Source organism: Mesoplodon mirus (assembly GCF_964341445.2).
Source record: "Mesoplodon mirus genome assembly, chromosome: 4".
NCBI classification, from domain to species: domain Eukaryota; kingdom Metazoa; phylum Chordata; class Mammalia; order Artiodactyla; family Ziphiidae; genus Mesoplodon; species Mesoplodon mirus.
The window spans coordinates 19,416,569-19,443,278 of record NC_138979.1 but is presented as its reverse complement, the minus strand read 5'-3'; the positions used below and the strand labels follow the sequence as shown (position 1 = coordinate 19,443,278).

Here is a 26,710-nt window from a genome sequence, read left to right as displayed (position 1 = left end):
GGTGAAGGTGAGCGTTTTTTCCCTGCTCCCTCTGCACTGACCCCGAGATGGTGGCTGAAGTGAGTGCTTGTGCCCTTTAACAACTGCTTCTTCTTTTGCTATAGTCTGTGGATCTCATGGACGCAAACCCCATTGGCTTTCAGAGCTAGGTGTTTGGAGGCCCACCCCTCGGGTAGGAGTCTTAAAACCTGGGGGTTGCAGATGTGGGGTCCAAACCCTTCACCCCTCAAGGAGAAGCTGGCATTCGGGGATTTCCTTCCAGCTGTACAGTCTGTGCCAGGGCTGGGGTTTATGGCAACAGCACGTCTCAGCCTTTCCTACTCATACATAGGAAAGACATAGGTGTTTTCTTGGTCCCTCATTGTATAAGAGGTCCTTAGCCAGTTTGAGTTTCTTTCAGAGGGAGTTGCCCTGGGTGTAGGCGTTCGCTAGGTGTGTCCGTTGGAGGAGGGGGCGTCCAGGAGCCTTCTGTGTCACCATCTTTAAAGAAAGCTTCAGTACTTTCTAAACTGTTTTGTTTTTTCCTAGGATGGATAAATCTGAGCATGGCTGGAGGATAAGGGCAGGATTCCCCAACGAAGAAAAGATTTATGATAAAAGAGGGAACATTGGTGGAGCCAGGTTTTGAGAGGAGCGATATGAACTCAGGATAACAGGGCAGGGGTTTGACCCTGGATGTGGCCCAGAGGGATGAGCCTTCCTTTGAGTTGGAAGGGAGGAGAGAAGGGGGGCAAACTAGACAGTGTGAGTGACAAGCTAGTATGGATGAAGAATGTCCCCTGCCATATCAGTAAACAAAGGATGTTGCGGCCGTCAAGCCAGCAGCCACTGCAGCGGCCCTGACTGTGCACCCTGAGGGGATTCAGGATGGAGGAAAACAGGACACTGGCCCTAGCTAGTTAAGGTGCATATCAAAGGAATTACTTCAATAAGCCCAGACTCTCACATCTTCCCATAACGTAGAAAATGCGTTAACTTGCGATGTCTGTTTTTTTCTTTAATTAACCGCCATCTTTCAGTGTTCTATCTGGTGGTGTTTTGCTTTGTTTCTGCAAAAGCTCCTGCGTACCCTGTCTCCTCGCTCACCTCTTCAGAGCGACCTGAGAGGCACCTCCCAGGCTGAAGTCCTCAGTATGTCCACCGAGTAAAACGCAATTCTCAACCTTTAGGTTGTGCATTTTTTAAGTCGACCCTAGGAAGGTGAGCAAGCACATTTCTGATGGACTATATTTTCTTGGTAAGTTTGAAGGAACAACCAACTACTGAATGTGAAAGAAAAGGAGGTAGTTCAGAAATAAGGAAAATGGAAAGGAGCTGGAATATTGTATGGCAATCGGACAAGAAAATTACATGGAATCCCACCAAACTCTTATTTCTGACATGCATTGGGCCTTTCTGGTGAGTATTTATCAATATAATATAGATGATTATTGTGAGTAATATTACTGAGTACGTGTGGGGTGTCAGGTGTCATGCTAAGCATCTGTATGAGTAATTTCAGTCCTCCTCACGGCCTTTACAGTAGGAGTGATTATCCCCATTCTACAGGTGAGCATGTGCAAAGAGAAAAGACGACAGTGTTGGAGGTTTGGCCACCTGTCCTAGTTGTGTACACTGGGCAAGTTAATCTCTTGAAGCCCCAGATTCCTCTTGGAAAATGGCGATCAGAATCACTATTTATGAAATTATTAGGAATATTAAATGAGATGTGTGTGCGAGAGCCTAAAGCATTCTGGGTACTTAGTTTTTGTTTTTTTTTTTAAACCATCATAGAATGTGGGCGTTGCTGAGCGAACAGCTGATCCATAGTCGTTGGTGATTGGATTTTGCGTTCTCTCTCCCCAAAGGAAGGTGAGGATTTGCACCACAGAAGCGGGAATCCCTGTTAACTTCTGCTGCCAGGTAGGTACCACAAATGCGTGATGTGTGTTAAAAAACAAACAAACAAAAAACCCAAACGGGGGTGGGTGCGATAGTAGCAGAGACAGCGGCCTGAACCGTAGTCCAGTGAAGGTTGACATTCAAGCACAGAAACCTCATCCCCACATGAGGTGTGGCCCACATGCCACCAGTTTGTACCTCCTGGGGACCCTGGTTTAAAGATGCTAGATTCTATCAGCCTCTTTATTATGTGACTTTGGCAAAGTCACTTAGCCTCCTTGAACTGCTGAGTGGAACTAAACCATGGCCCACAGCTCAGAGATAGTGCTACGACAGGTCAGCCAATGTGTGTCAAGTTCTGAGCAATTCTTGGGTTTTTCTTGCATGAACAATTCCTACTAGTACAACGAGCGGGTGGCGAGGGCTGCCGTAAGATGACAACGTAGCAGATAATGGGGACCTGGGAGCTCCTGTTGGCACAGATCCTAATGTACTTTTGAAGACATTGATTAATGAAGCTGCGTGTCCCTTGTGAGGTGAGGCCAGGATAACACTGCTTGTCTGCAGGTGTGTTGAGAGATGGGAACCCGGGGAGAGACAGGGTTAGCCTCATCCCAATGGGGAAAGCAGAGGAGGCTTCAGCTCAATCTCCTAAATGCCTCAGGTGTGACCCACAGATGCTTCCCCCCGAGGATCTAAATGGCCTTTTCAGGCCAAAGCTGGAACTCCTGCAGGCCCCCTGCTCCAAAAGAAACACGCATTGCTTTACTGCTGTGGCTGAACTATTGCTCATGTTTATTGAAAAGGCAGAACATAATGCATCTGAAGAGATCCAGCTTCCACAGTTCTCCAAACACTGGCTGTAAATTACTGTTAGGCTTGTCATTCCCTTGGGTGGCAGCAAAACTGCTGTAATGAAACGTCCCTGGGAAGAATAAACCACAAGATGTGCCTTCTATGGTACCAGACCATGAAGATTACAGCTGATAAAGTGCTGGCAGAAGCTTAGCAGTAAAGAGCCCTTGAGCAAAAGTCCCCAGGCTGTGCAGTCCAGGGCATTGACTTCTCCTCTGAGGCCATCGCCTACCATCAAGACCCAAGTGTCACAAGGCTCATGCCCCAGGCGCGCTGCCAGAGCAAGGAGGACATGGTTTTTCTAAAGGCAGTGGATGGAAATCTGACCCTAACTGCCATTTCCAATGGAGAGGACGGCATTGTCGGGCCCTCCTGTATCTGGGGTGGTAAAGGGGCAGGGACACTGGTTGGTTTGGAGAACCATCATCAGAAGATAACCAAGGGATGGGCACTTCTTAGTCACACAGCTGGGACGCGATCACATGTGGCTAAGTGAAGGGCTCAAGTGTTAGGTATTGTGAATATCTTTTACTTGCAATACTCTCTCTAGAGGTTTCTTCCCAAAGAAGGTGAAGCGATCGTACGGAGGATCTAATGCAGTGAGAAGCGGGCTGATGTGCAAACACTACTCCCAGGGTCTGTCTGGACAGTCCAGGTGGGTGGAAAGCATTTGCATAAAGAAGCCAAGATCGGAATGCCCTCAACAAGCCCTTCTGGGAGCAGAGCCTGGATAGCAACGAGGCAGGGTCCCCAGACCCCAGTAGGTAAGGAGGTGTCTTTGCACAACAGAAGTTCACAACGTATTGGGTCAGCTCACCTCGAATTCAGAGACGTTGGAAGTAATCACTGAGCAAACAGTAAGTTAGAACTTAGCAGGGGCTGAGATACCGTTCGAGCTCTTCCAACTTAGAAGTGTGCTTTCATGAAACAGGACAGCACCATAAAGGCAATGCCCCTTTAGATTAAAGTGGCCCATGGGAAATCTCTGTAACTCTGGATAGCTGAGGTTGGAAATCAGGTATAATTCTTCTTACTTCATTACCTGCCACCTCTAGCTCCACTCCCTGACTTGTGATGAGCTCCCTAAGTCTTAACGACACCAGAAGATTCCACGACCTATCATTCCTTCAAACCAACGGCTGTCCTGCTGCTGAGAGCTGGGACCACACTGCCTTTCTTCGGAAATGGAGGCTGAACCCCTTGAGTTCTTGTACCTCTAGAGATTCTAAAATGTTCTTTCCCTAATAAGTGCACTTTTTCCAAGCTGCTCCTGGAAGCCAGGGACAGGCCCCCGGCAAGCACATGGCACTGCCGGCATCAGAGCACTGGGTCTGGGACAAGGCCAGGGAAGGGCAGGAGGCCGGCAGCCAAGGAGATACGAGACTCGCCCTGTAAACCAACTAGACGCTACCAAATGCACAGTAAAAATATCATCATCTACAAGAGTTCTTGAGCTATGTGCACATCTAAGCCCAGTGTCCTTTTCCACTCCCTGGGAGAGGCCTCGGCGGGTCCCAGGTGAGGCCAAGGCTCCATCCCTGCTACCCCCGCAGGTAGGCGGCGCCCGCGGGCTCGCGGCCCAGCGCGTTGATGTGCGGGAGCGCGCCTGCCGCGGCCGCCAGCTTCTTGCTCAGCTTCTGGTTCAGCAGCTCCAGGTGGCGGCCATTCTTCCGCGCCTGCCGCAGGGACCTCTTGACCTTCTTCACCCGGTCCCGCAGCTGCTTGTTCCGCTTCTCCAGGGTGGCCAGCTTCTGCTGCAGCTTCTTGACGTGGTCCTCCTCCTCAAACAGGGCCTTCTGCACCGAGGAACACATGAGCTGGGGAGGAAACACCAGGAGACGTAGGTGAGTTTCAGAAAACCTCCCCAGGTAAGCTTCCTGGTGCTGCCAGCCCGGCAACACAGACCCCGATGTCACCAATGGCCCCAACCCAGGATAAGGACAGTCCTCATGCCCCCTTCTTATTTTCACCCTGTGGACCCCAAATGCAGAGGCCCCCTCTTTTGCTTTCTGTGTTTGGGTACCCTAGATAATTTTGTTTTAAAAAGATACTCCATGGTTTTGTCTTCTTACGTGCCTATCGATTTGCATCCTATTGAGTCCCCGTTGGAGCAGGTCACTCTTCACTTTTTGCTCTCACTCAGCAGTTTTGCCTGTTCAATTCTAATCTGGCTATAGAACATTTTACAGTAAAGCCAAAGCTTGAGGATCACCCACTTGGAAGCGAAACTGGATCCACAGAGGGCCTTCAGCGTATTTCCACAAAAGGGCTTTGCCTGTGCTGAGGTGCAAATACCCTCATTCTGGAAACCTGTCTAGTCATCGTGGGATGGGCTGGAAGTGAGTGTCTCTTTTGAAAAATTGAGTTTTTGTTTCTTACCTAAGCCCCCTTGGTTTCTTACAGAAAAAAAAGATATTCTAAATACGTCACTCTAGCAAAAAGGACAGAGCTCTAGTGACCCAAGAAGTAAAAGAACAAAGCCCGAAACAAAGATGCACAGAGGATATGAATAGTCTACAGGAAAGGTAATATACAAATATCTCTTAATCTCTTATATGAAAAACTTAATAAGATAAATGCAAAGTAGATCCACAATGGATTGCTTTTTTTTCTTTTTAACAAAATGAAATTTTGATTTTACCCTTTGGTAAAATCAGAATCAGCATTTGGGAAAATAGGGATTCTCATATACTGTGGGTAGAGTGTAAACTTCTATAAAGAGTAATCTGTGTCAAAATGAAAATTGCATATACCCTTTGATCTAGTCATTCTGGGACTTCATCTGATAGATACACTCCCGTATGTGCAAATGTATATTTATATATTATATATAGTATAATATAATAATTATAATTGTATTTTATATATATATACACACACACATAAAACAACTAACACTGTTATAAGAAGGTTGAGGAATGACATTAGCATCATGGCCATATGAGACATCCCTCTTCCCGCCCCCAACAAAAATGGCATCTATCCATGAACAAAAGTGACTTTAAGAGAACTGTGGGATCCACCAAGGGACCCAGGAGGAGTCTATGCATGCCTGTCTTTCTGATTGCTTGCCTGTCTCTAGTATTCTATTGTGTCCACAGAACCTATTTTTCCCTGTATATGCAAATTGTATGTTTATAAGTGAAAAATGATAATACATTAAATGATTGTTCATTTTAAAGCATAAAAAAAAAGACAAACAGCAATCCTGGCTGTGGACCCTTCAGTGGTCCGTGAGCTTCCTCCAGCCCCTCTCAGGCAAAGAACCTCAACAGATATTTCTCCAAAGAAGATATACAAATGGCCAACGAGTATACGAGAAGGTGCTAGACCTCACTAATCGTCAGGAGAATACAAATCAAAACCACAGTGAGGAGCAGGCAAGCAAAGGAACCTGTTGTTTGTTCTCACTACCCCCCCACCCCCGCTCTGCTGCAGCAGGGGTCCTGATAAAGCCTTGACTAAACTTGGCCTCTGATCAATTTCTATTGATTAAGGAGGCCAAGAACCCTAGTTGGTAACATATTCTGTGGTGCCCAACATGGGGCTTGTCCCTTCTCGGGGAGAGGATCTGGGCACCTCCGGGACCACCAAACGCAGCTTCCCCATGGGAACCTCTTGTTTCAGCATCACCTCGTTTGGTAAGTCTACCTTTCTGGCCCCCGAGGGGCCTCAGTACCCTCATCCAGGCAGCGCTTCTCCCCTCCCCTTTGTCCCTCACCATTTTCCCTCTCCTGAAATCTCTCTACTTCTCTCTCTGTCCTCTCCTCCTTTTGTCCTGTCCTTCTAAGAGAGTGGATGTCGGGCAAGCTACTGCTCCCTCTGGCCGGCAGTGGCTCACCTTGACGGGTGATAAGCAGAGGTGGGAGAGGCTCCCTTCACACCTTGCAGACCTTGGTCCAGCGGGCTCGCCCTGACTGGAGATTTCTGAGAGTGATAGAGGTTCAAACCTCATATCGTGTAGTGGGCTGTAAGTCCGATCGTCCCAATATTTTCACCTTTATTTTCCTGCCGCCAAGAGAAGTCCCGCTGGGAACGAGCTGAAGCAGCAGATTTCTATATACCAGTGCATGCGTGGGTGAGAGTCCCACCTGTGGGTCGGGGACCTACAGACGACATACAACTGGCTGGTTTCCGGGCTTGATCACCCCAGTGGACAGGGTGCACCCTCCTTCACTGACTGGCCCTTTCTGGAAGCATGCAGATTGGTACCTGAATAGACAGCCGCAGGGGGCGGGCTGAAAAGGCAATCTCTCTGTCTCTTTTTCAGTCTTTTCTGTCCCTCCTCCCTTTACCTCTCCCTTGGTCCTTACCCCTACCCTCCCATCCCCTTAATCCTGAAAACTTCTTGTTTGTGTCTAAGTTTTGCGCTGGGTATCTTTGTGATGTAGTTTTTGTCTGTGCAGCTGTTCCTGGAAGTCACTGCCGACATCGTGAGCACATACAAACACAGCCCACGTTACCTGAGACTCCAGCCTTGGGTTACTTAGTGGGCTTTTAAAGAACAAAAAGAAAAGACAGGAACTTGCATCTCTCTCTCCTCTGCCTTTGCAATGTAACTCTTCTGCCTGGGCTCTCAGGAACTACCTGGTTGATCTGTAGTCCCCCAGACTGAGGGGGGAAAAAAAGGCCATTTTAAATTCAAGCGGGAAAACTATGAGATCTCTGCTTCTATAGAAATTAACTTGTCTAACTTAAGCTACGGGTTTAATTAATACAGACCCATCTTTAGAGTCATCAACATAAAGTACAATACTTTCATTGTATCTAGGGTTACTGGAAGTCAATAAGTGCATATTGTTCCTGTTATAAAAATCTGTCAACAGGGACAATAACCTGATATGGTTAAATTTTTAAGTAAATGTAACTGGGATAAGAACTTTTTGCTAAACTACATAGGAATAATTATGTTTTGGAAACAACCATCTAAAACAGTCTCTCCAATTTTCGGTAAATTTGAAGCTAAAGGAATTAAGATAGGAATTGTATATGCAGGCCATTTCAAATAAGATAAACTATTGGAACATTAATTGCTAAACAGGTCTAGATTTACCTACTTTTGTCTTCTTGTGAGAAATGTAGCTGTTTGGTGCCACCTTGAGAGAGAAATTAAGCTGTTTAGTGCCACCTTGAGATGTCGGCTACCAATTTATGGAATGCTAATGTGAAAGACAGTTCATGGTTGCTTAAGGAAAGTGGGATGCGTTAAGAAAAGAAGGTATGAGGAATGGAAATATATTTTGTTGAAAGGAAAAAGGATGACTTTGTCCTAGAGCTGGCTGTTTCTGAATGGGGGAAGAATAGGGACAAAGTATGGCCACAGAAAGTTGCAGGTCTGCAGAAGAGTAACATTAGGAACTTTGGTCAGGATTTTCTAAGGTTGGATTAAATTTAATTAGGTAAATGGAGTTTATTAAGAGTAGGTTGATGCAAGACTGGGCTTGGTTTCTCTCTCTTGTAAAAGAACAAAGTTTTCCCAGGATCAGGTTCAAAGTCAGCCCCCGCCTTTCCCCGCTTCGGGAAGTAGCGATGGCAAAGGAGGCATTATTAGAGTGCACAGCCCCTTCTCAATGGGAGACTTAGGAAACCCAGAAGGAGAGGTTTGGCAGGTTCTCAGAGAACCCTGACAAGTTTAGGGATGAATTTATCAGGCTGGGATTGACATTCTCTCTCCCCTGGCAGGACATCATGGTTATTCTGGCCCCGTGTTGCACGCCCCTGATGAAAAGGAGCGCATACTGAGAAAGGCCAGGGAACCCGCAGATGGCCACCAATCCACACAGCCAAATTTATCAGGTAGGTGGGGCGCAGTCCCAGAACATGACCCATACTGGGACTATGAAGACTGTGTAGGCTAGGATGAGACATTAGACTACTTGTCTATCAGAAAGAATGGAAAGGTGTATGGTGAAGCCAGTCAATTACGATAAGGTCTGAGAGGTTACACAGGAAAAAGGTGAAAGCCCAGCAGGCTTCCTGAGCCGGGTGACAGAGGCATTCAGGAAGGACACCAATACAGACCCTGAGTCCGCAGAAGGGAGGACACTCTGGGCCATGCATTTTATCACCAAGGCTACTCCTGATATCTGGAGACAGTTACAGAAGCTTGCGGCTGGGCCCCCAGCCCCGCTGTCAACCCTGAGGAGGCCTTCAAGGTCTGTAACAACCGAGACTTAACAGAGGAGGCCAATAAGGATAAGAGGCTGATAAAGAAAACGCAGCTTCTGGCTGCTCTGATCCACCTACCACCTCGAGGGGACCCTGGAGGGCCGAGAAGGCTGGACAGACCACCAAGAAGCCCCTTGGACCCAAACCAGTGTGCCTTTTGTCAGAAAGGGGGGCGCTGGAAGGCAGAATGTCCTGGGCGCCCTCCTGTGGGACGCCTGAGGGGCAGCCCCGACCGGCCCCAGTTCCTTGCAAACCTCTCGGATGAGAGATTCCCGCGCACCAACTGAAGGGGCCCGAGCGCCTGCCCGGCTCCAGATCCATCCTCATGACTGCAGCGGAGCCTCGGGTCACCCTCGATGTGGCAGGTAGGAGAACTGAATTTCTTGTAGACGCTGGAGCCGCCTGCTCTGCTCTGACTTGGCCAGCTGGCCCCCCTCTCCAGCCATGACTGTGCTGTGATGGGAGTCGATGGACAGCCAAAGGAAAGGCGATTCACCATCCCCTCTCGCCTGTGGAATCGGGTCGATTATTATTATTCACTCCTTTTTGTACATGACAGAATGCCCTGTCCCTTTCCTCGGGAGAGATTTGCTAAATAAGTTAGGAGCTAGTATATTCTTAGGTCAGGGTGAATCCAAGAAGGTAATCCGAACGGAGAATGCATCTCTTAGTAGTCCCAGATGACCCACCTGTTGGGCATCAAAATATGCCCCAAGACATCCCCCAAGAAATTACAGAACAGGCAGATCCTGCAGTTTGGGATAGCTCGGTGCCAGGAAGGGCAAAGCGTGTTCCCCCAATAAAAATAAGGTTAAGGCCTGGGGAGAAATACCCCTGGAAGAGACAATATCCTTTAAAGCCTAAGGCCCTGAGGGGACTCCAGCCGCTGCTCAGCAGGTTCCTGAAACACGGACTCATTAGGCCCTGCCAATCCCCTTGCAGCACCCTGATCCTCCCCGTACAGAAGCCTAACGGGGAGTGTCGGTTTGTGCAAGACTTACGAACCTTAATGAGAGCTTTGCAATTAGGGCAGGATAAGAAATTAAATATTTTCACTGACTCTAAATATGGGTTCCACATACTACACGCTCATGTTGCCACATGGAAAGAAAGAGGAATGTTAACCACTTGAAGTTCCCCCATAAAACATAAAGATTTGATTCTCGTCTGTTAGAAGCAGTGTAGCTTCCTACCCAGCTAGCAGTAATCCACTGCAGGGGCCATCAGAGGGATGGATCTTTTGCGAGCCAAGGGAACAGCAAAACTGATCAAATTGCAAAACAGGCAGCTTAGCTGCAGGAACCTGAACAAGTTAAGGCTCTAGTGATTGGCCCCCCTGAACTCCTTAGCCTTCCCCAGTTTTCCCCACAGGAATAAGAAAATGCTGAGAAATGGAGCTCTGAGAAGGGAAGCACAGGCTGGTATAAAAAGGAAGATATGTTTCTAATCCCTGAAGCCCAACAATGGAAACTCACCAAGAGCTTACATGACGCCACCCACTATGCGAGGGATGCACTATGGGACTTGATGCAAAAGGCTTTTTCAGGAAAGGGGCTTAAAAGAACAAGTAACGCTTGCCTTGACTGTAATAACCCACAGGCCCATCCAATCCCCCCTTCGTTACTCAGGCCAATTCAATGCTGAGGGACATACCCGGGGGAAGACTGGCAGTTAGATTTCACCCAAATGCCCCCATGATCAGAATATAAATATCTTCTAGTGTTTGTTGATTCTTTCACAGGATGGGTTAAAGCCTTCCCCACCCGATCTGAAAATGCCATGCAAGTCTGTAAGTCCCTTTTAAAAGAAATAATTCCTCGGTTTGGACTTCCAAAGTCCCTGCAGAGTGATAACGGGCCCTCTTTTATAGCCAAAATCACACAGGGGCTCACAACAGCCCTAGGGCTAGACTACAAGCTACACACCTCTTGGCACCCCCAGTCTTCAGGGAAGGGAGAGAAAATGAACCATCCTTTAAAGAAAACCTTAGCAAAGCTCTGCCCAGAGACTCATGCACCCTGGACCAACCTGCCTCTTACTGTACTCCTCAGGGTCCGTGTAGCCCCCAGGAGTGGTCTGAAACTTAGTCCACTTGAAATGACCTACGGGAGGCCTTTTCTTACTACTGACATTCTACTGGATGAGGAAGTGAACCAGACCCTGAGATATATTATTCTAGGACAAGTTCAGAAGGCAATCCAGGACTATGCCTACAAGGCACTGCCAGCTCCCACTAAAAATACAGAGGAAGGAGCAGTTCCTTCACAAATAAACCCCAGGGACCAAGTTCTTCTCAATACCTGGAAAGAGGGCTCCCCCAAAGACCAACTGTTGCCAAAATGGAAGGACCACTATAAAGTAATTTTAACCACCCCCACTGCTGTCAAACTGCAAGGGGTATCTCTTGGGTACATCTGTCCAGACTAAAGCTTTTACTTCCAGAAACCCCACGGGTCACAACAGAAGAACCATGCACCTGTGAGCCAGCGGAAGATCTGAGACACCTACTCCAAAGACAGGTACCATCAACAGGTAAGTAAAATGATGTAGTGGGTTGGCTCCTATTTGAAGCCTTAATGGGATTTGGGACCTCTCTTGTTTCCTTGGCTGATGTGGTTCTTGACAATCGTCTGGCCCTTGAGTGCCTTCTGGCAGAGCAAGGCAGAGTTTGTGCGATAACTAATACTTCCCGCTGCACTGGGATCAATGCAACAGAACACGTAAAAGTTAATATTAAGGAAATACAAGCTCAGGCAGAGTGGCTTTATAATTTTGTCAGGGGTGACAAACAGTCAAGGTGTCACCACCTTGTCACCACAGGGGTGGTCAACAGTCAAGGAAGCCCAAAGTTAACCTGGTTCCTTCCCTTTCTAGGTGCTTTAATGGCAATTGTTGTTCTTCTCCTTTTTAGCCTTTGTTTTGTTTAACCTTTTGGTTAAGTTTGTGTCTTTTAGGCTCCAACAGTTTGAAGTAAGGCTCATGATGGCTCAAGAAATTCAGCCCATTCCAGCAGAAAGTGGCCCAGGTCCCTACTTGTCCTTGGAACAGTCAGCGAGGGACACTTCCCCTCTAGGGGAGGGTTAGGGTCTGTGGCCCCTGTCCAGCAGGAGGAAGTTTCAGAAGAAGAGACCTTCAGCCTCTTCCCCTTAATAAATGTGTAGAGTCTCTCAGGGGGGATGAGACAGGCTGGGACCCGGGACCCTTTGCTGCAGTGCTTGCACCTGGACACCCCTCTCCTCCAGCAACAAATTAAAAGAAACTGTATGGGACTAAAAATTACTGCGTGCATGCTCAGTTGGGGCAAATTCTGGACAAAAGATACAGAGACCAAAAAAACCCAACTGTCATTTTGAGGAGCCTGGAGCAAAAGCAGGGGACTGCACATGCCCCCTGCACACAACACCACCTAAGGGGTGGGCAAAACACCTAAGCTACCCCTTCGGCCCAACCCCTGGACACACCCCTACCCTCACCCCATATAAGGAACAAGCTCGCCCCCTCTCAGGGAGCGGGCAAGCAAGGGAACCTGTTGTTCTCACTCGCCCCTGCTGCAGTAGGGGCCCCAATAAAGCCTTGCCTGAAAAAAACAAACAAAACCCACAATGAGGTATCACTCACACCTGTCATCAAAAAGACAAGAAATACGGTTCCAGTTCAAGATGGTGACATAAGAGGATTCTGAGCTCACCTCCCACCATGGACACACCGAATCTACAGCTACATACAGAACATCTTCCCCTGAAAGGAACCCCAAAACTACGAGTGACCCCTATATACCAGACAACCGAGAAAAAAACGCACATTGAAGCAAGTAGGAGAGGCTGAGACAATCTCATCGTAAACCCAGTGCAGCAACCTGCAATCAAGAGGGAACTGACAACTGAGCTTATCCCTGAGGAGCAAAGGGGTTGAACCCCACATCTGGCACCCCAACTTTTAAGACCTGCACCTGAGAGACGAGCCCCTGAAACTTCCAGGTTTGAAAGCCACCAGGGCTTGCCTCCCTGAGACCCACAGGCTATGAGTGAACTGAGAACAGTTCTTAAAGGGCTCACACAGACTCACCTGGCTACCCAGCACCAAGGCCCAGTGCAGAGGCAGCTGACTGAAAAGCAACCAATTCGCTTATCTGAAAGCTCTGGCCTGAGGGGCAGGCTTCTCACTGAACACACAGCTAAAGGCCAACTGAAATACTCGACAAAGACTATGGCCTTCGGGATCCATTGTCATGCTTTCCCTCTACTCCACCCTAGGTTGTGGTGTCTCCAAGAAAGGGGCTTATGTACACATCTGACACCCTAGCTTTTGTGTCTGTCAGTCACCCAGAGAACACATCCCTTGATAGCGTGGCTCTGGTGGCCAGCGGAGCTTGTGTTCATGGGTTCATCGGGATGGTAGCAAACAAAGAAATAGTTCTTAACTGGCTATTACCATGGGGTTCAAGGCAGAGGGAGCAGACAGAAATGCCCAGTTCCCAGTCTTCTCCTAAAAGAGATATTTGCAAACTGTAAAAGCTTCTACATGAGGGCTTGGCTTCCAATCGGCCTGAATCTAGGTGCTGACTGAAATCCTGCCCTGACAGGTCTTGGCACACCCTCAACTACTACGAGCCACTAAGAATAAAGTAGGCTTCTTGGACAATCACAAAGGTTTGAGACATATCCAAGAGGTAGGGCAGAGTTGAACGATAAGGTTCATCTCCTACACAAAGCCACTCCTTCAAGACTGGGAGAGGTAGTTGTTTCATCTAACGCATATAAGCCATAGATTGTCAAGGAAAAATGAAGAAACAGAGGAATATTTCCAAAGGAAAGAATAAGATAAAACCTCAGAAAAAGACCTTAATGAAATGGAGATGAGTAATTTACCTGATAAAGAGCTCAAAAGAATGGTGATAAAGATGCTCACAGAGCTCAGGAGAAGAATGCATGCATAAAATGAGAATTTCAACGGAGATCAAGAATATGAGAAAGTACCAAACAGAAGCGACAGAGCTGAAGAATACAGTAGCTGAACTGAAAAATACAACAGAGGTGTTCAACAGCAGACCGGATGAAGCAGAAAAAAAGGATCACGGAACTCAAAGACAGGGCAGTGGAGCTCATCCAATCAGAACAGCAAAACGAAAAGAGAATGAAGAAGACTGAAGATAGCCTAAGGGACTTACGAGACAACATTAAGCAAAAGGGGTCCCTAAAGAGGAAGAGAGAAAGGGGCAGAAAACTTAATTGAAGAAATAATGGCTGAAAACTTCCCTAACCTAGATCCAGATCCAGGAAACCCAGAGAGTATTAAATAAGATGAACCCAAAGAGACCCACACCAAGATACATTGTAATTCAAGTATCAACAGTTAAAGACAAGGAGGAATCTTAAAAGCAACGAGAGAAAAATAACTTGTTATGTACAAGGGGAACCTACAAGACGATCAGCAGATTTTTCAGCAGAAACTTTACAGGTCAGAGGGAGTGGCATGATATACAGCTATAAAGAGCTGAAAGAAAAAAAAAATCTGCCAACTAAGAATACTCTACCCTGGAAAACTGTCCTTCAGAACTGAAGGAGAGAGAAAGAATTTTCTAGACAAGCAAAAGCAAGAGAATTTCATCACTACTAGACCAGCCTTACAAGAAATGTTAAAGGGAGTTATTCAAGCTGAATAGAGGTGCTAATTAGTAGCAAGAAAACATTAAAAAGTATGAATCTCACTGGTAAAGGTAAATATATAGTAAAATTCAGAATAATCTAATGTCATAAAGGCAGTGGGTTAATCACTTGTAAAGCTAGTATGAAGGTTAAAAGATAAAAGTAGAAAAATAACTATATAATTTGTTAGTGGATACACAAGATAAAAAGATGTATTTGTGACATCAAAGGCATTGGAAAATAAGTTATTAACTTAAAATGGACTGTTACAAGTTGTTTTACATAAACCTCATGGTAACTACAAAGCAAAAACCTATAGTAGATAAACAAAATATAAAGAGAAAGGACTCTACCACTACAGAAAATCATCAAACAAACAACAAAGAGCAAGAGAAGAGAAAGGAACAGAGGAATTACAAAACAACCAGAAAGAAATTAACAAAATGGTAATAAGTACATACCTATAAATAATTACATTAAATGTAAATGGACTATCTCCAATCAAAAGACAGAGTGGCGGGACTTCCGTGGTGGCACAGGGATTAAGAATCTGCCTGCCAATGCAGGGGACACGGGTTCGAGCCCTGGTCCAGGAAGATCCCACATGCCGCGGAGCAACTAAGACCATGTGCCGCAACTACTGAAGCTTGCACACCTAGAGCCCGTGCTCCACAACAAGAGAAGCCACCGCAATGAGAAGCCCACGCACCACAACGAAGAGTAGCCCCCGCTCGCTGCAGCTAGAAAAAGCCCGCATGCAGCAACAAAGACCCAACGCAGCCAAAAATAAATAAAGTAAATAAATAAAGACAGAGTGGCTGAATGGATATAAAATATGACCCATCTATATGCTGCCTAAAAGAGACTCACTTCAGCTTTAAGGACACACAGAGACTGAAAGTAAAGGAATGGAAAACGATATTCCATGCAAATGGAAACCAAAAGCAAGCTGGGGTAGCTGTACTTACACTATAAGACAAACTATAATAAGAAACAAAGGTCATTAATATAATGATAAAGGGATCAATTCATCAAGAGGATATAACATTTGTAAATACTTATGCACTCAACATAGGAGCATCTAAATATATAAAGCAAATATTAACAGACCTAAAGGGGGAAATAGACAGCAATACAATAATAGTAGGGGACTTCAGTATCCCCCATCAATAATAAATAGATCATACAGACAGAAAAATAAGGAAACACTGGACTTAAACTACGTTAGACCAGATAGACTTAACATTTACAGAACATTCAATCTAAAAGCAACAGAACAGGGCTTCCCTGGTGGCGCTGTGGTTGAGAGTCCTCCTGCCGATGCAGCGGACACGGGTTCCCCGGTCCGGGAAGATCCCACATGCCGCGGAGCGGCTGGGCCCATGAGTCATGGCCGCTGAGCCTGCGCGTCCGGAGCCTGTGCTCCACAACGGGAGAGACCACAACAGTGAGAGGCCCGCGTACCGCAAAAAAAAAAAAATAAAAAAAATAAAAAGCAACAGAACACAGATTCTTCTCATATGCACAGGAAACATTCTCCAGGATAGATAATAAATTAGAACGCTGAAATCTTACCAAGCAGCTTTTCTGACCACAATGGTATAAAAGTAGAAATCAATTATAGAATAAAACTGGAAGATTCAAAAATATGTGGAGATTAAACATGCTCCTGAACAACAAAAGGGTCAAAAGAGAAAATCAAGAAATAAAACATACCATAACTTGCGGGATGCAATAACATCAGTTGTAAGAGGGAAGTTTATAGTGATAAATGCCTACATGATAAAACAAGAAAAATCTCAAATAAACAACCTAACTTTACACCTCAAGGACCTAGAAAAAGAAAAAATAAAGCCCAAATTTAGTAGAAGGACTAAAAGCTGGTTTTCTGAAAAAATAGTAATCTTCAGCTAGATTCAGCGAAGGAAAGAGCCATATATAAAATCAGAAATGAAAGGAGGTATTACAGCTATTAGAGCAGGTCATAAGAGACTATGAACAATTATACACCACCAAACTGGACAATTTGAAGAAATGGATAAATTCCTAGAAACATACAACCTACCCACACTAAATCACAAAATAAATAGAAAATCTGAACAGACCAAGTACTAGCAAAGAGATTGAATCAGTAATCAAAAACTTCCCAAGTACTAGTAAAGAGGTTGAACCACTAATCAAAAACTTCCCAAGAAACAGAAGTCCAGGACCATATGGCTTCAGTGGTGAATTCTACCAAACATTTAAAGAAAAATGAATACCAATCCTTCTCAAACTCTTCCAAAAATCAGAAGAGAGAACACTTCCAAACTCATTTTACAAGGCCAGTATTACCTTAATACCAAAACCAGACAAGGACACCACAGAAATCACAAGCCAGTATCCTTGATGAATACAGATGCAAAGATCCTCAACAAAACATTAACAAACTCTTTTCAACAATATATTAATAGAACCATATACCATAATCAAGGCGCATTTATTCCAGGGGTGCAAAGATGGTTCAACATCTGCAAATCAGTTAATGTGCTACACATTAATAAAATGAAGGATAAAAATCCTATCAATAAATGCAGAAAAAGCATTTGACAAAATTCAACATCCATTTATGATAGAAACTTTGGTGGGGGATTAGGCCTCAAGGGCAGAGCTCTCATGAATGGGATTAACGTCCTTATAAAGGAGGCCTGAGAACTCCCTTGCCCCCTCTGCCAGTGAAGATACAAGAAGTCTGTGACCTGCAAGAGGGCCCTCACCCGTCCATGCCGGTTCCCTGACCTTGGACTTCCAGCCTCTAGAACCTTGAGCAAAAAATTTCTGTTGTTTACAAGTCCCCCAGTAGGTGGAATTTTGTTATGGCAGCCCAAACAGACTAAGACCCCCTGGTACATAGTAAATGTCCACTAAATGTTGGTGATTATTATGGTATACAGTTCAATCTCTTAAAACCCTTAAGACCTTTGTGACTGGACCCAGCCTGCATCTCCAGTCTTACTTATCCTCCTCCTGTTCACACACTTTATGCCCAAAGCAACCTGGCTCTAGTTGTTCCCCAGTATGTCTTGTTCTTTCCCATCTCTGGGCCTCTCTGCATGCTCTTCCTTCCTCCTGGAGGGCTGGTTGACCCCAGCTCTGTCTGGCAGTCCTAGAACCATTCTGCAGGTCCATCCCCATGACACTTTCCATAGGTGTCTCTCCAATTACACATAACGTTTCCTACTCCCCCATCTCCATAGCATGCAGAGCTATTCATACAGCACACACGAAGCACCACACAGCCCCGGGGGTACATGCACTGCCCTCGTCACATCACAAACTGCCGAAGGCCTATTTCACCATGGTCTTTGTAGCCTTGTTGCCCTGGCCATTTTAGGCATACACTAAAACATCTGAATCAAGTTAAGTGTTCCAAAAATACCTGTCATTTAACAAAGAGCTTTTGCCACTGTTAAGGGGGTTGGGGGGAGGGAACATGTGCCACACTGCCCTCTTCTGGCCAAAATGAGCCCCTTGAAGGTGCCACAGGAGACTCTAGAGAACTCATTATTTTTTTTTTTTTTTTTTTTTTTTTTTTGTGGTATGCGGGCCTCTCACTGTTGTGGCCTCTCCCGTTGCGGAGCACAGGCTCCGGATGCGCAGGCCCAGCGGCCATGGCTCACGGGCCCAGCCGCTCCGCGGCATATGGGATCCTCCCAGACCGGGGCACGAACCCGTATCCCCTGCATCGGCAGGCGGACTCTCAACCACTGCGCCACCAGGGAGGCCCGAGAACTCATTATTTAGATAGTATATGACCAGATATCATCTATATAACTTTCTGACAGTTTAATATGGCCACGTACTAGGCTCAGCACTTTATATCCACTCTCACTAAGTCATGATCGTTCTCTAAGTTATGACAGATCCTTGAACCAAGAACAAGATAAAAGAATCCAAGCAAAGTCTATTAAAAGAAGAGGACTGGGTTTTCGGGGGGATTGACATGTACACACTGCTGTATTTAAAATGGATAACCAACAGGGTATTGCACAGGGAGCTCTGCTCAATATTATGTAACAACCTAAATGGGAAAAGAATTTGAAAAAGAATAGATACATGTATATGTATAACTGAATCACTTTGCTGTACACCTGAAACTAACCCAACGTTGTTAATCACCTATGCTCCAGTATAAAATGAAAAGTTAAAAAAGAGGACTGGGTTTTAATATGGCTGGCTGTTCATTTTGAAAGGACAGAATCCAATAGTGGGTTGGAACATAACATCAAAGAGAAGGCTGAGTTACATTTTATGACGTTCTTCACATGCTGCATTTTAAAATAATAAATGAGGGGCTTCCCTGGTGGCGCAGTGGTTGAGAGTCCGCCTGCCGATGCAGGGGACACGGGTTCGTGCCCCGGTCTGGGAAGATCTCACATGCCGTGGAGCAGCTGGGCCCGTGAGCCATGGCCGCTGAGCCTGCAGGTCCGGAGCCTGTGCTCCACAACGGGAGAGGCCACAACAGGGAGAGACCCGCGTACCACACACACAAAAAAAGATACCATAAAATAATAAATGAGAGAAAACACGGTGGGATGCAACAAGCTCTGTGGTCTTGGTGGAACGTTAGTGCACATCTAAGACATCAACACTCTTCGTAGGCATCCCTCAGACCCAGGGCCCAGCTGTTCCCTACTCTAGGGAGATAGAGCAAGAGGAAGGCCACCTTGACAATGGCCTGAAGAAACCAAGATGAAGCAAAGGGACAGCCGGAAAGTGTGTCTGTGTGTGTCTGTGGGGGGGTGGGGGGTAGTTATTAAAATGGGATGAAAGGGATGACTGGAGTTCCTTGGTGAATATGTCACTCTCAATCCCTTAGCCTCTCTTTGACATGGTAGGGTTTGAGCTGGAGCAGAAAGACATAGAAGGACTCTTGTCCAATGTCACCAATAGCAAAGCTGTGACCCAGGACCCCTTACCAAGCAGAAGGTCTTTATCTCTGTGGAAAGTGGGCTCTGCCTGCAAATAGGGAGGGCTTAGGCCCTAGGAATAAGAGGCTAACCCCATAAAATGAAGCCATTGTCACAAGGGTCTCAAGCAGGCCTCCGGAATCCTGGCCTTCACCTCTTGAGAAAGCATGAATTTCTACACAAGACCTGTGCTTTTATTTTTTTATTTTTTTTTTTTTGACTTTTTATTTGGATTTTCATTTCCTTGTCTGTTAGTGAGGTTAAGCATCTTTTCATATGTTTAGTGACCATTTGAGTTCCCCTCCTGTGATGTGCCTATCATATTCTTTGCTCACTTTTCTTTTGGGTTGTTTGTCTTATCTTACTGCATCATAGGAGTTCTTTATATCTGGACACTAACTTTCTGTTCCTTATGTGTATTGAAAAATAATTTCTCTCTCTTTAGGGTCCATCTTTATTTTTTAGAATGTGTTTTGTTTTATGGAAGTTTTTCATTTTAATGTATTCAAGTTATTATTCTTTCCCCTGTGGTATGTGTGTGTGTGTGTGTGCACGCACACATATGTGTTTGTCTTGTTGTGTGTCTTCTTTTTTACTTAATTTTATTTTTTTATACAGCAGGTTCTTATTAGTCATCAATTTTATTCACATCAGTGTATACATGTCAATCCCAATCACCCAATTCATCACACCACCAACCCCACCCCCCCCCACTTTCCCCCCTTGGTGTCCATACGTTTGTTCTCTACATCTGTGTCTCAAATTCTGCCCTGCAAACCGGTTCATCTGTACCATTTTTCTAGGTTCCTGCAACTTTACCAAATTCATTGCTTAGCTCTAGTAGTTTTCTGGTGGTATCTTTAGGATTGTCTATGTATAGTATCATGTCATCTGCAAAGTGACAGTTTTACTTCTTCTTTTCCTATTTGGATTCCTTTTATTTCTTTTTCTTCTCTGATTGCTGTGGCTAGGACTTCCAAAACTATGTTGAATAGTAGTGGTGAGAGTGGACATCCTTGTCTTGTTCCTGATCTTAGAGGAAATGCTTTCAGTTTTTCACCATTGAGAATGATGTTTGCTGTGGGTTTGTCGTATATGGCCTTTATTACGTTGAGGTAGGTTCCCTCTCTGCCCACTTTCTGGAGAGTTTTTATCATAAATGGGTGTTGAATTTTGTCAAAAGCCTTTTCTGCATTTATTGAGATGATCATATGGTTTTTGTTCTTCAATTTGTTAATACGGTGTATCACACTGAATGATTTGCATATATTGAAGAGTCCTTGCATCTCTGGGATAAATCCCACCTGATCATGGTGTATGATCCTTTTCATGTGCTGTTGGATTCTGTTTGCTATTATTTTGTTGAGGATTTTTTGCATCTATATTCATCAGTGATATTGGTCTGTAATGTTCTTTTTTTTGTAGTATCTTTGTCTGGTTTTGTTACTATGTGGCCTCATAGAATGAGTTTGGGAGTGTTCCTTCTTCCTCAATTTTTTGGAAGAGTTTGAGAAGGATGGGTGTTAGCGCTTCTCTACATGTTTGATAGAATTCACCTGTGAAGCCATCTGGTCCTGAACTTTTGTTTGTTGGAAGATTTTTCATCACAGTTTCAATTTCATTACTTGTGATTGGTCTGTTCACATTTTCTATTTCTTCCTGGTTCAGTCTTGGAAAGTTATACCTTTCTAAGAATTTGTCCATTTCTTCCAGGTTGTCCATTTTATTGGCATAGAGTTGCTTATAGTAGTCTCTTAGGATGCTTTGTATTTCTGCGGTGTCTGTTGTAATTTCTCCTTTTTCATTCCTAATTTTATTGATTTGAGTCCTCTCCCTCTTTTTCTTTTTTTTTTTTTTTTTTTTTAATTTTATTTTATTTTATTTTTTTGCTTTATAACAAATTTAATCAGTTATACATATACATATGTTTCCATATCCCCTCCCTTTTGCGTCTCCCTCCCACCCTCCCTATCCCACCCCTCCAGGCGGTCACAAAGTACCAAGCTGATCTCCCTGTGCTATGCGGCTGCTTCCCACTAGCTATTTACCTCACGTTTGGTAGTGTATATATGTCCATGCCGCTCTTTCACTTTGTCACAGCTTACCCTTCCCCCTCCCCATATCCTCAAGTCCATTCTCTAGTAGGTCTGTGTCTTTATTCCTGTCTTACCCCTATGTTCTTCATGACATTTTTTTTTCTTAAATTCCATATATATGTGTTAGCATACAGTATTTGTCTTTCTCTTTCTGACTTACTTCACTCTGTATGACAGACTCTAGGTCTATCCACCTCATTACAAATAGCTCAATTTCATTTCTTTTTATGGCTGAGTAATATTCCATTGTATATATGTGCCACATCTTCTTTATCCATTCATCCGATGATGGACACTTAGGTTGTTTCCATCTCCGGGCTATTGTAAATAGGGCTGCTATGAACATTTTGGTACATGTCTCTTTTTGAATTATGGTTTTCTCAGGGTATATGCCCAGTAGTGGGATTGCTGGGTCATATGGTAGTTCTATTTGTAGTTTTTTAAGGAACCTCCATACCGTTCTCCATAGCGGCTGTACCAATTCACATTCCCACCAGCAGTGCAAGAGTGTTCCCTTTTTTCCACACCCTCTCCAGCATTTATTGTTTCTAGATTTTTTGATGATGGCCATTCTGACTGGTGTGAGATGATATCTCATTGTAGTTTTGATTTGCATTTCTCTAATGAGTAAAGATGTTGAGCATCCTTTCATGTGTTTGTTGGCAGTCTGTATATCTTCTGTGGAGAAATGTCTATTTAGGTCTTCTGCCCATTTTTGGATTGGGTTGTTTGTTTTTTTGTTATTGAGCTGCATGAGCTGCTTATAAATTTTGGAGATTAATCCTTTGTCAGTTGCTTCATTTGCAAATATTTTCTCCCATTCTGAGGGTTGTCTTTTGGTCTTGTTTATGGTTTCCTTTGCTGTGCAAAAGCTTTGAAGTTTCATTAGGTCCCATGTGTTTATTTTTGTCTTTATTTCCATTTCTCTAGGAGGTGGGTCAAAAAGGATCTTGCTGTGATTTATGTCATAGAGTGTTCTGCCTATGTTTTCCTCTAAGAGTTTGATAGTGTCTGGCCTTACATTTAGGTCTTTAATCCATTTTGAGCTTATTTTTGTGTATGGTGTTAGGGAGTGATCTAATCTCATACTTTTACATGTCCCTATCCAGTTTTCCCAGCACCACTTATTGAAGAGACTGTCCTTTCTCCACTGTACATTCCTGCCTCCTTTATCAAAGATAAGGTGACCATATGTCCGTGGGTTTAACTCTGGGCTTTCTATCCTGTTCCATTGATCTATCTTTCTGTTTTTGTGCCAGTACCATACTGTCTTGATTACTGTAGCTTTGTAGTATAGTCTGAAGTCAGGGAGCCTGATTCCTCCAGCTCCATTTTTCGTTCTCAAGATTGCTTTGGCTATTCGGGGTCTTTTGTGTTTCCATACAAATTGTGAAATTTTTTGTTCTAGTTCTGTGAAAAATGCCAGTGGTAGTTTGATAGGGATTGCATTGAACCTGTAGATTGCTTTGGGTAGTAGAGTCATTTTCACAATGTTGATTCTTCCAATCCAAGAACATGGTACATCTCTCCATCTATTTGTATCATCTTTAATTTCTTTCATCAGTGTCTTATAATTTTCTGCATACAGGTCTTTTGTCTCCTTAGGTAGGTTTATTCCTAGATATTTTACTCTTTTTGTTGCAATGGTAAATGGGAGTGTTTCCTTGATTTCTCTTTCAGATTTTTCATCATCAGTATATAGGAATGCCAGAGATTTCTGTGCATTAATTTTGTATCCTGCAACTTTACCAAATTCATTGATTAACTCTAGTAGTTTTCTGGTAGCATCTTTAGGATTCTCTATGTATAGTATCATGTCATCTGCAAACAGTGACAGCTTTACTTCTTCTTTTCCAATTTGGATTCCTTTTATTTCCTTTTCTTCTCTGATTGCTGTGGCTAAAACTTCCAAAACTAGGTTGAATAAGAGTGGTGAAAGTGGGCAACCTTGTCTAGTTCCTGATCTTAGTGGAAATGGTTTCAGTTTTTCACCATTGAGGACGATGCTGGCTGTGGGTTTGTCATATATGGCCTTTATTATGTTGAGGAAAGTTCCCTCTATGCCTACTTTCTGCAGGGTTTTTATCATAAATGGGTGTTGAATTTTGTCGAAAGCTTTCTCTGCATCTATTGAGATGATCATATGGTTTTTCTCCTTCAGTTTGTTAATATGGTGTATCACGTTGATTGATTTGCGTATATTGAAGAATCCTTGCATTCCTGGAATAAACCCCACTTGATCATGGTGTATGATCCTTTTAATGTGCTGTTGGATTCTGTTTGCTAGGATTTTGTTGAGGATTTTTGCATCTATGTTCATCAGTGATATTGGCCTGTAGTTTTCTTTCTTTGTGACATCCTTGCCTGGTTTTGGTATCAAGGTGATGGTGGCCTCGTAGAATGAGTTTGGGAGTGTTCCTCCCTCTGCTATATTTTGGAAGAGTTTCAGAAGGACAGGTGTTAGCTCTTCTCTAAATGCTTGATAGAATTCGCCTGTGAAGCCATCTGGTCCTGGGCTTTTGTTTGTTGGAAGATTTTTTATCACAGTTTCAATTTCAGTGCTTGTGATTGGTCTGTTCATATTTTCTATTTCTTCCTGATTCAGTCTCGGCAGGTTGTGCATTTCTAAGAATTTGTCCATTTCTTCCAGGTTGTCCATTTTATTGGCATAGAGTTGCTTATAGTAATCTCTCATGATCTTTTTTATTTCTGTAGTGTCAGTTGTTACTTCTCCTTTTTCATTTCTAATTCTATTGATTTGAGTCTTCTCCCTTTTTTTCTTGATGAGTCTGGCTAATGGTTTATCAATTTTGTTTATCTTCTCAAAGAACCAGCTTTTAGTTTTATTGATCTTTGCTATCGTTTCCTTCATTTCTTTTTCATTTATTTCTGATCTGATCTTTATGATTTCTTTCCTTCTGCTAACTTTGGGATGTTTTTGTTCTTCTTTCTCTAATTGCTTTAGGTGCAAGGTTAGGTTGTTTATTCGAGATGTTTCCTGTTTCTTAAGGTGGGATTGTATTGCTATAAACTTCCCTCTTAGAACTGCTTTTGCTGCATCCCATAGGTTTTGGGTCGTCGTGTCTCCATTGTCATTTGTTTCTAGGTATTTTTTAATTTCCTCTTTGATTTCTTCAGTGATCACTTCGTTATTAAGTAGTGTATTGTTTAGCCTCCATGTGTTTGTATTTTTTACAGCTCTTTTCCTGTAATTGATATCTAGTCTCATAGCATTGTGGTCGGAAAAGATACTTGATACAATTTCAATTTTCTTAAATTTACCAAGGCTTGATTTGTGACCCAAGATATGATCTATCCTGGAGAATGTTCCATGAGCACTTGAGAAAAATGTGTATTCTGTTGTTTTTGGATGGAATGTCCTATAAATATCAATTAAGTCCATCTTGTTTAATGTATCATTTAAAGCTTGTGTTTCCTTATTTATTTTCATTTTGGATGATCTGTCCATTGGTGAAAGTGGGGTGTTAAAGTCCCCTACTATGAGTGTGTTACTGTCGATTTCTCCTTTTATGGCTGTTAGTATTTGCCTTATGTATTGAGGTGCTCCTATGTTGGGTGCATAAATATTTACAATTGTTATATCTTCTTCTTGGATCGATCCCTTGATCATTATGTAGTGTCCTTCTTTGTCTCTTCTAGTAGTCCTTATTTTAAAGTCTATTTTGTCTGATATGAGAATTGCTACTCCAGCTTTCTTTTGGTTTCCATTTGCATGGAATATCTTTTTCCATCCCCTTACTTTCAGTCTGTATGTGTCTCTAGGTCTGAAGTGGGTCTCTTGTAGACAGCATATAGATGGGTCTTGTTTTTGTATCCATTCAGCCACTCTGTGTCTTTTGGTGGGAGCATTTAGTCCATTTACATTTAAGGTAATTATCGATATGTATGTTCCTATTCCCATTTTCTTAATTGTTTTGGGTTCATTATTGTAGGTCTTTTCCTTCTGTTGTGTTTCTTGCCTAGAGAAGTTCCTTTAGCATTTGTTGTAAAGCTGGTTTGGTGGTGCTGAACTCTCTCAGCTTTTGCTTGTCTGTAAACGTTTTAATTTCTCCATCAAATCTGAATGAGATCCTTGCTGGGTAGAGTAATCTTGGTTGCAGGTTTTTCTCCTTCATCACTTTAAGTATGTCCTGCCACTCCCTTCTGGCTTGTAGAGTTTCTGCTGAGAGATCAGCTGTTATCCTGATGGGGATTCCCTTGTGTGTTATTTGTTGTTTTTGCCTTGCTGCTTTTAATATGATTTCTTTGTGTTTAATTTTTGACAGTTTGATTAATATGTGTCTTGGCGTATTTCTCCTTGGATTTATTCTGTATGGGACTCTCTGTGCCTCCTGGACTTGATTAACTATTTCCTTTCCCATATTAGGGAAGTTTTCAACTATAATCTCTTCAAATATTTTCTCAGTCCCTTTCTTTTTCTCTTCTTCTTCTGGAACCCCTATAATTCGAATGTTGGTGCGTTTAATGTTGTCCCAGAGGTCTCTGAGACTGTCCTCTGTTCTTTTCATTCTTTTTTCTTTATTTTGCTCTGCAGCAGTTATTTCCACTATTTTATCTTCCACCTCACTTATCCGTTCTTCTGCCTCAGTTATTCTGCTATTGATCCCATCTAGAGTATTTTTTATTTCATGTATTGTGTTTTTAATCGATGCTTGATTCATCTTTAGTTCTTCTAGGTCCTTGTTAACTGTTTCTTGCATTTTGTCTATTCTATTTCCGAGATTTTGTATCTGGGAAATAGAATCTTGGATCATCTTTACCATCATTATTCTGAATTCTTTTTCAGGTAGAGTGCCTATTACCTCTTCATTTGTTAGGTCTGGTGGGTTTTTATCTTGCTCCTTCTCCTGCTGTGTGTTTTTCTGTCTTCTCATTTTGCTTATGTTACTGTGTTTGGGGTCTCCTTTTTGCAGGCTGCAGGTTCGTAGTTCCTGTTGTTTTTGGTGTCTGTCCCCAGTGGCTAAGGTTGGTTTAGTGGGTTGTGTAGGCTTCCTGGTGGAGGGGACTAGTGCCTGTGTTCTGGTGGATGAGGCTGGATCTTGTCTTTCTGGTGGGCAGGTCCACGTCTGGTGGTGTGTTTTGGGGTGTCTGTGGA

General features: G+C 43.7%; 1 protein-coding gene across 1 annotated transcript in view; it reads right to left on the bottom strand.

The window, feature by feature from the left end:
- Positions 1 to 2,664: 2,664 nt before the first annotated feature.
- CCDC3 (coiled-coil domain containing 3) overlaps positions 2,665 to 26,710 on the bottom strand; it is a 110,882-nt gene continuing 86,836 nt past the window's right edge. The window contains exon 3 of the mRNA XM_082616824.1: positions 2,665 to 4,553. Coding sequence (XP_082472950.1) covers positions 4,278 to 4,553 — 276 coding nt within the window. The 3' untranslated portion in view covers positions 2,665 to 4,277. The remainder of the gene's footprint in view (positions 4,554 to 26,710) is intronic.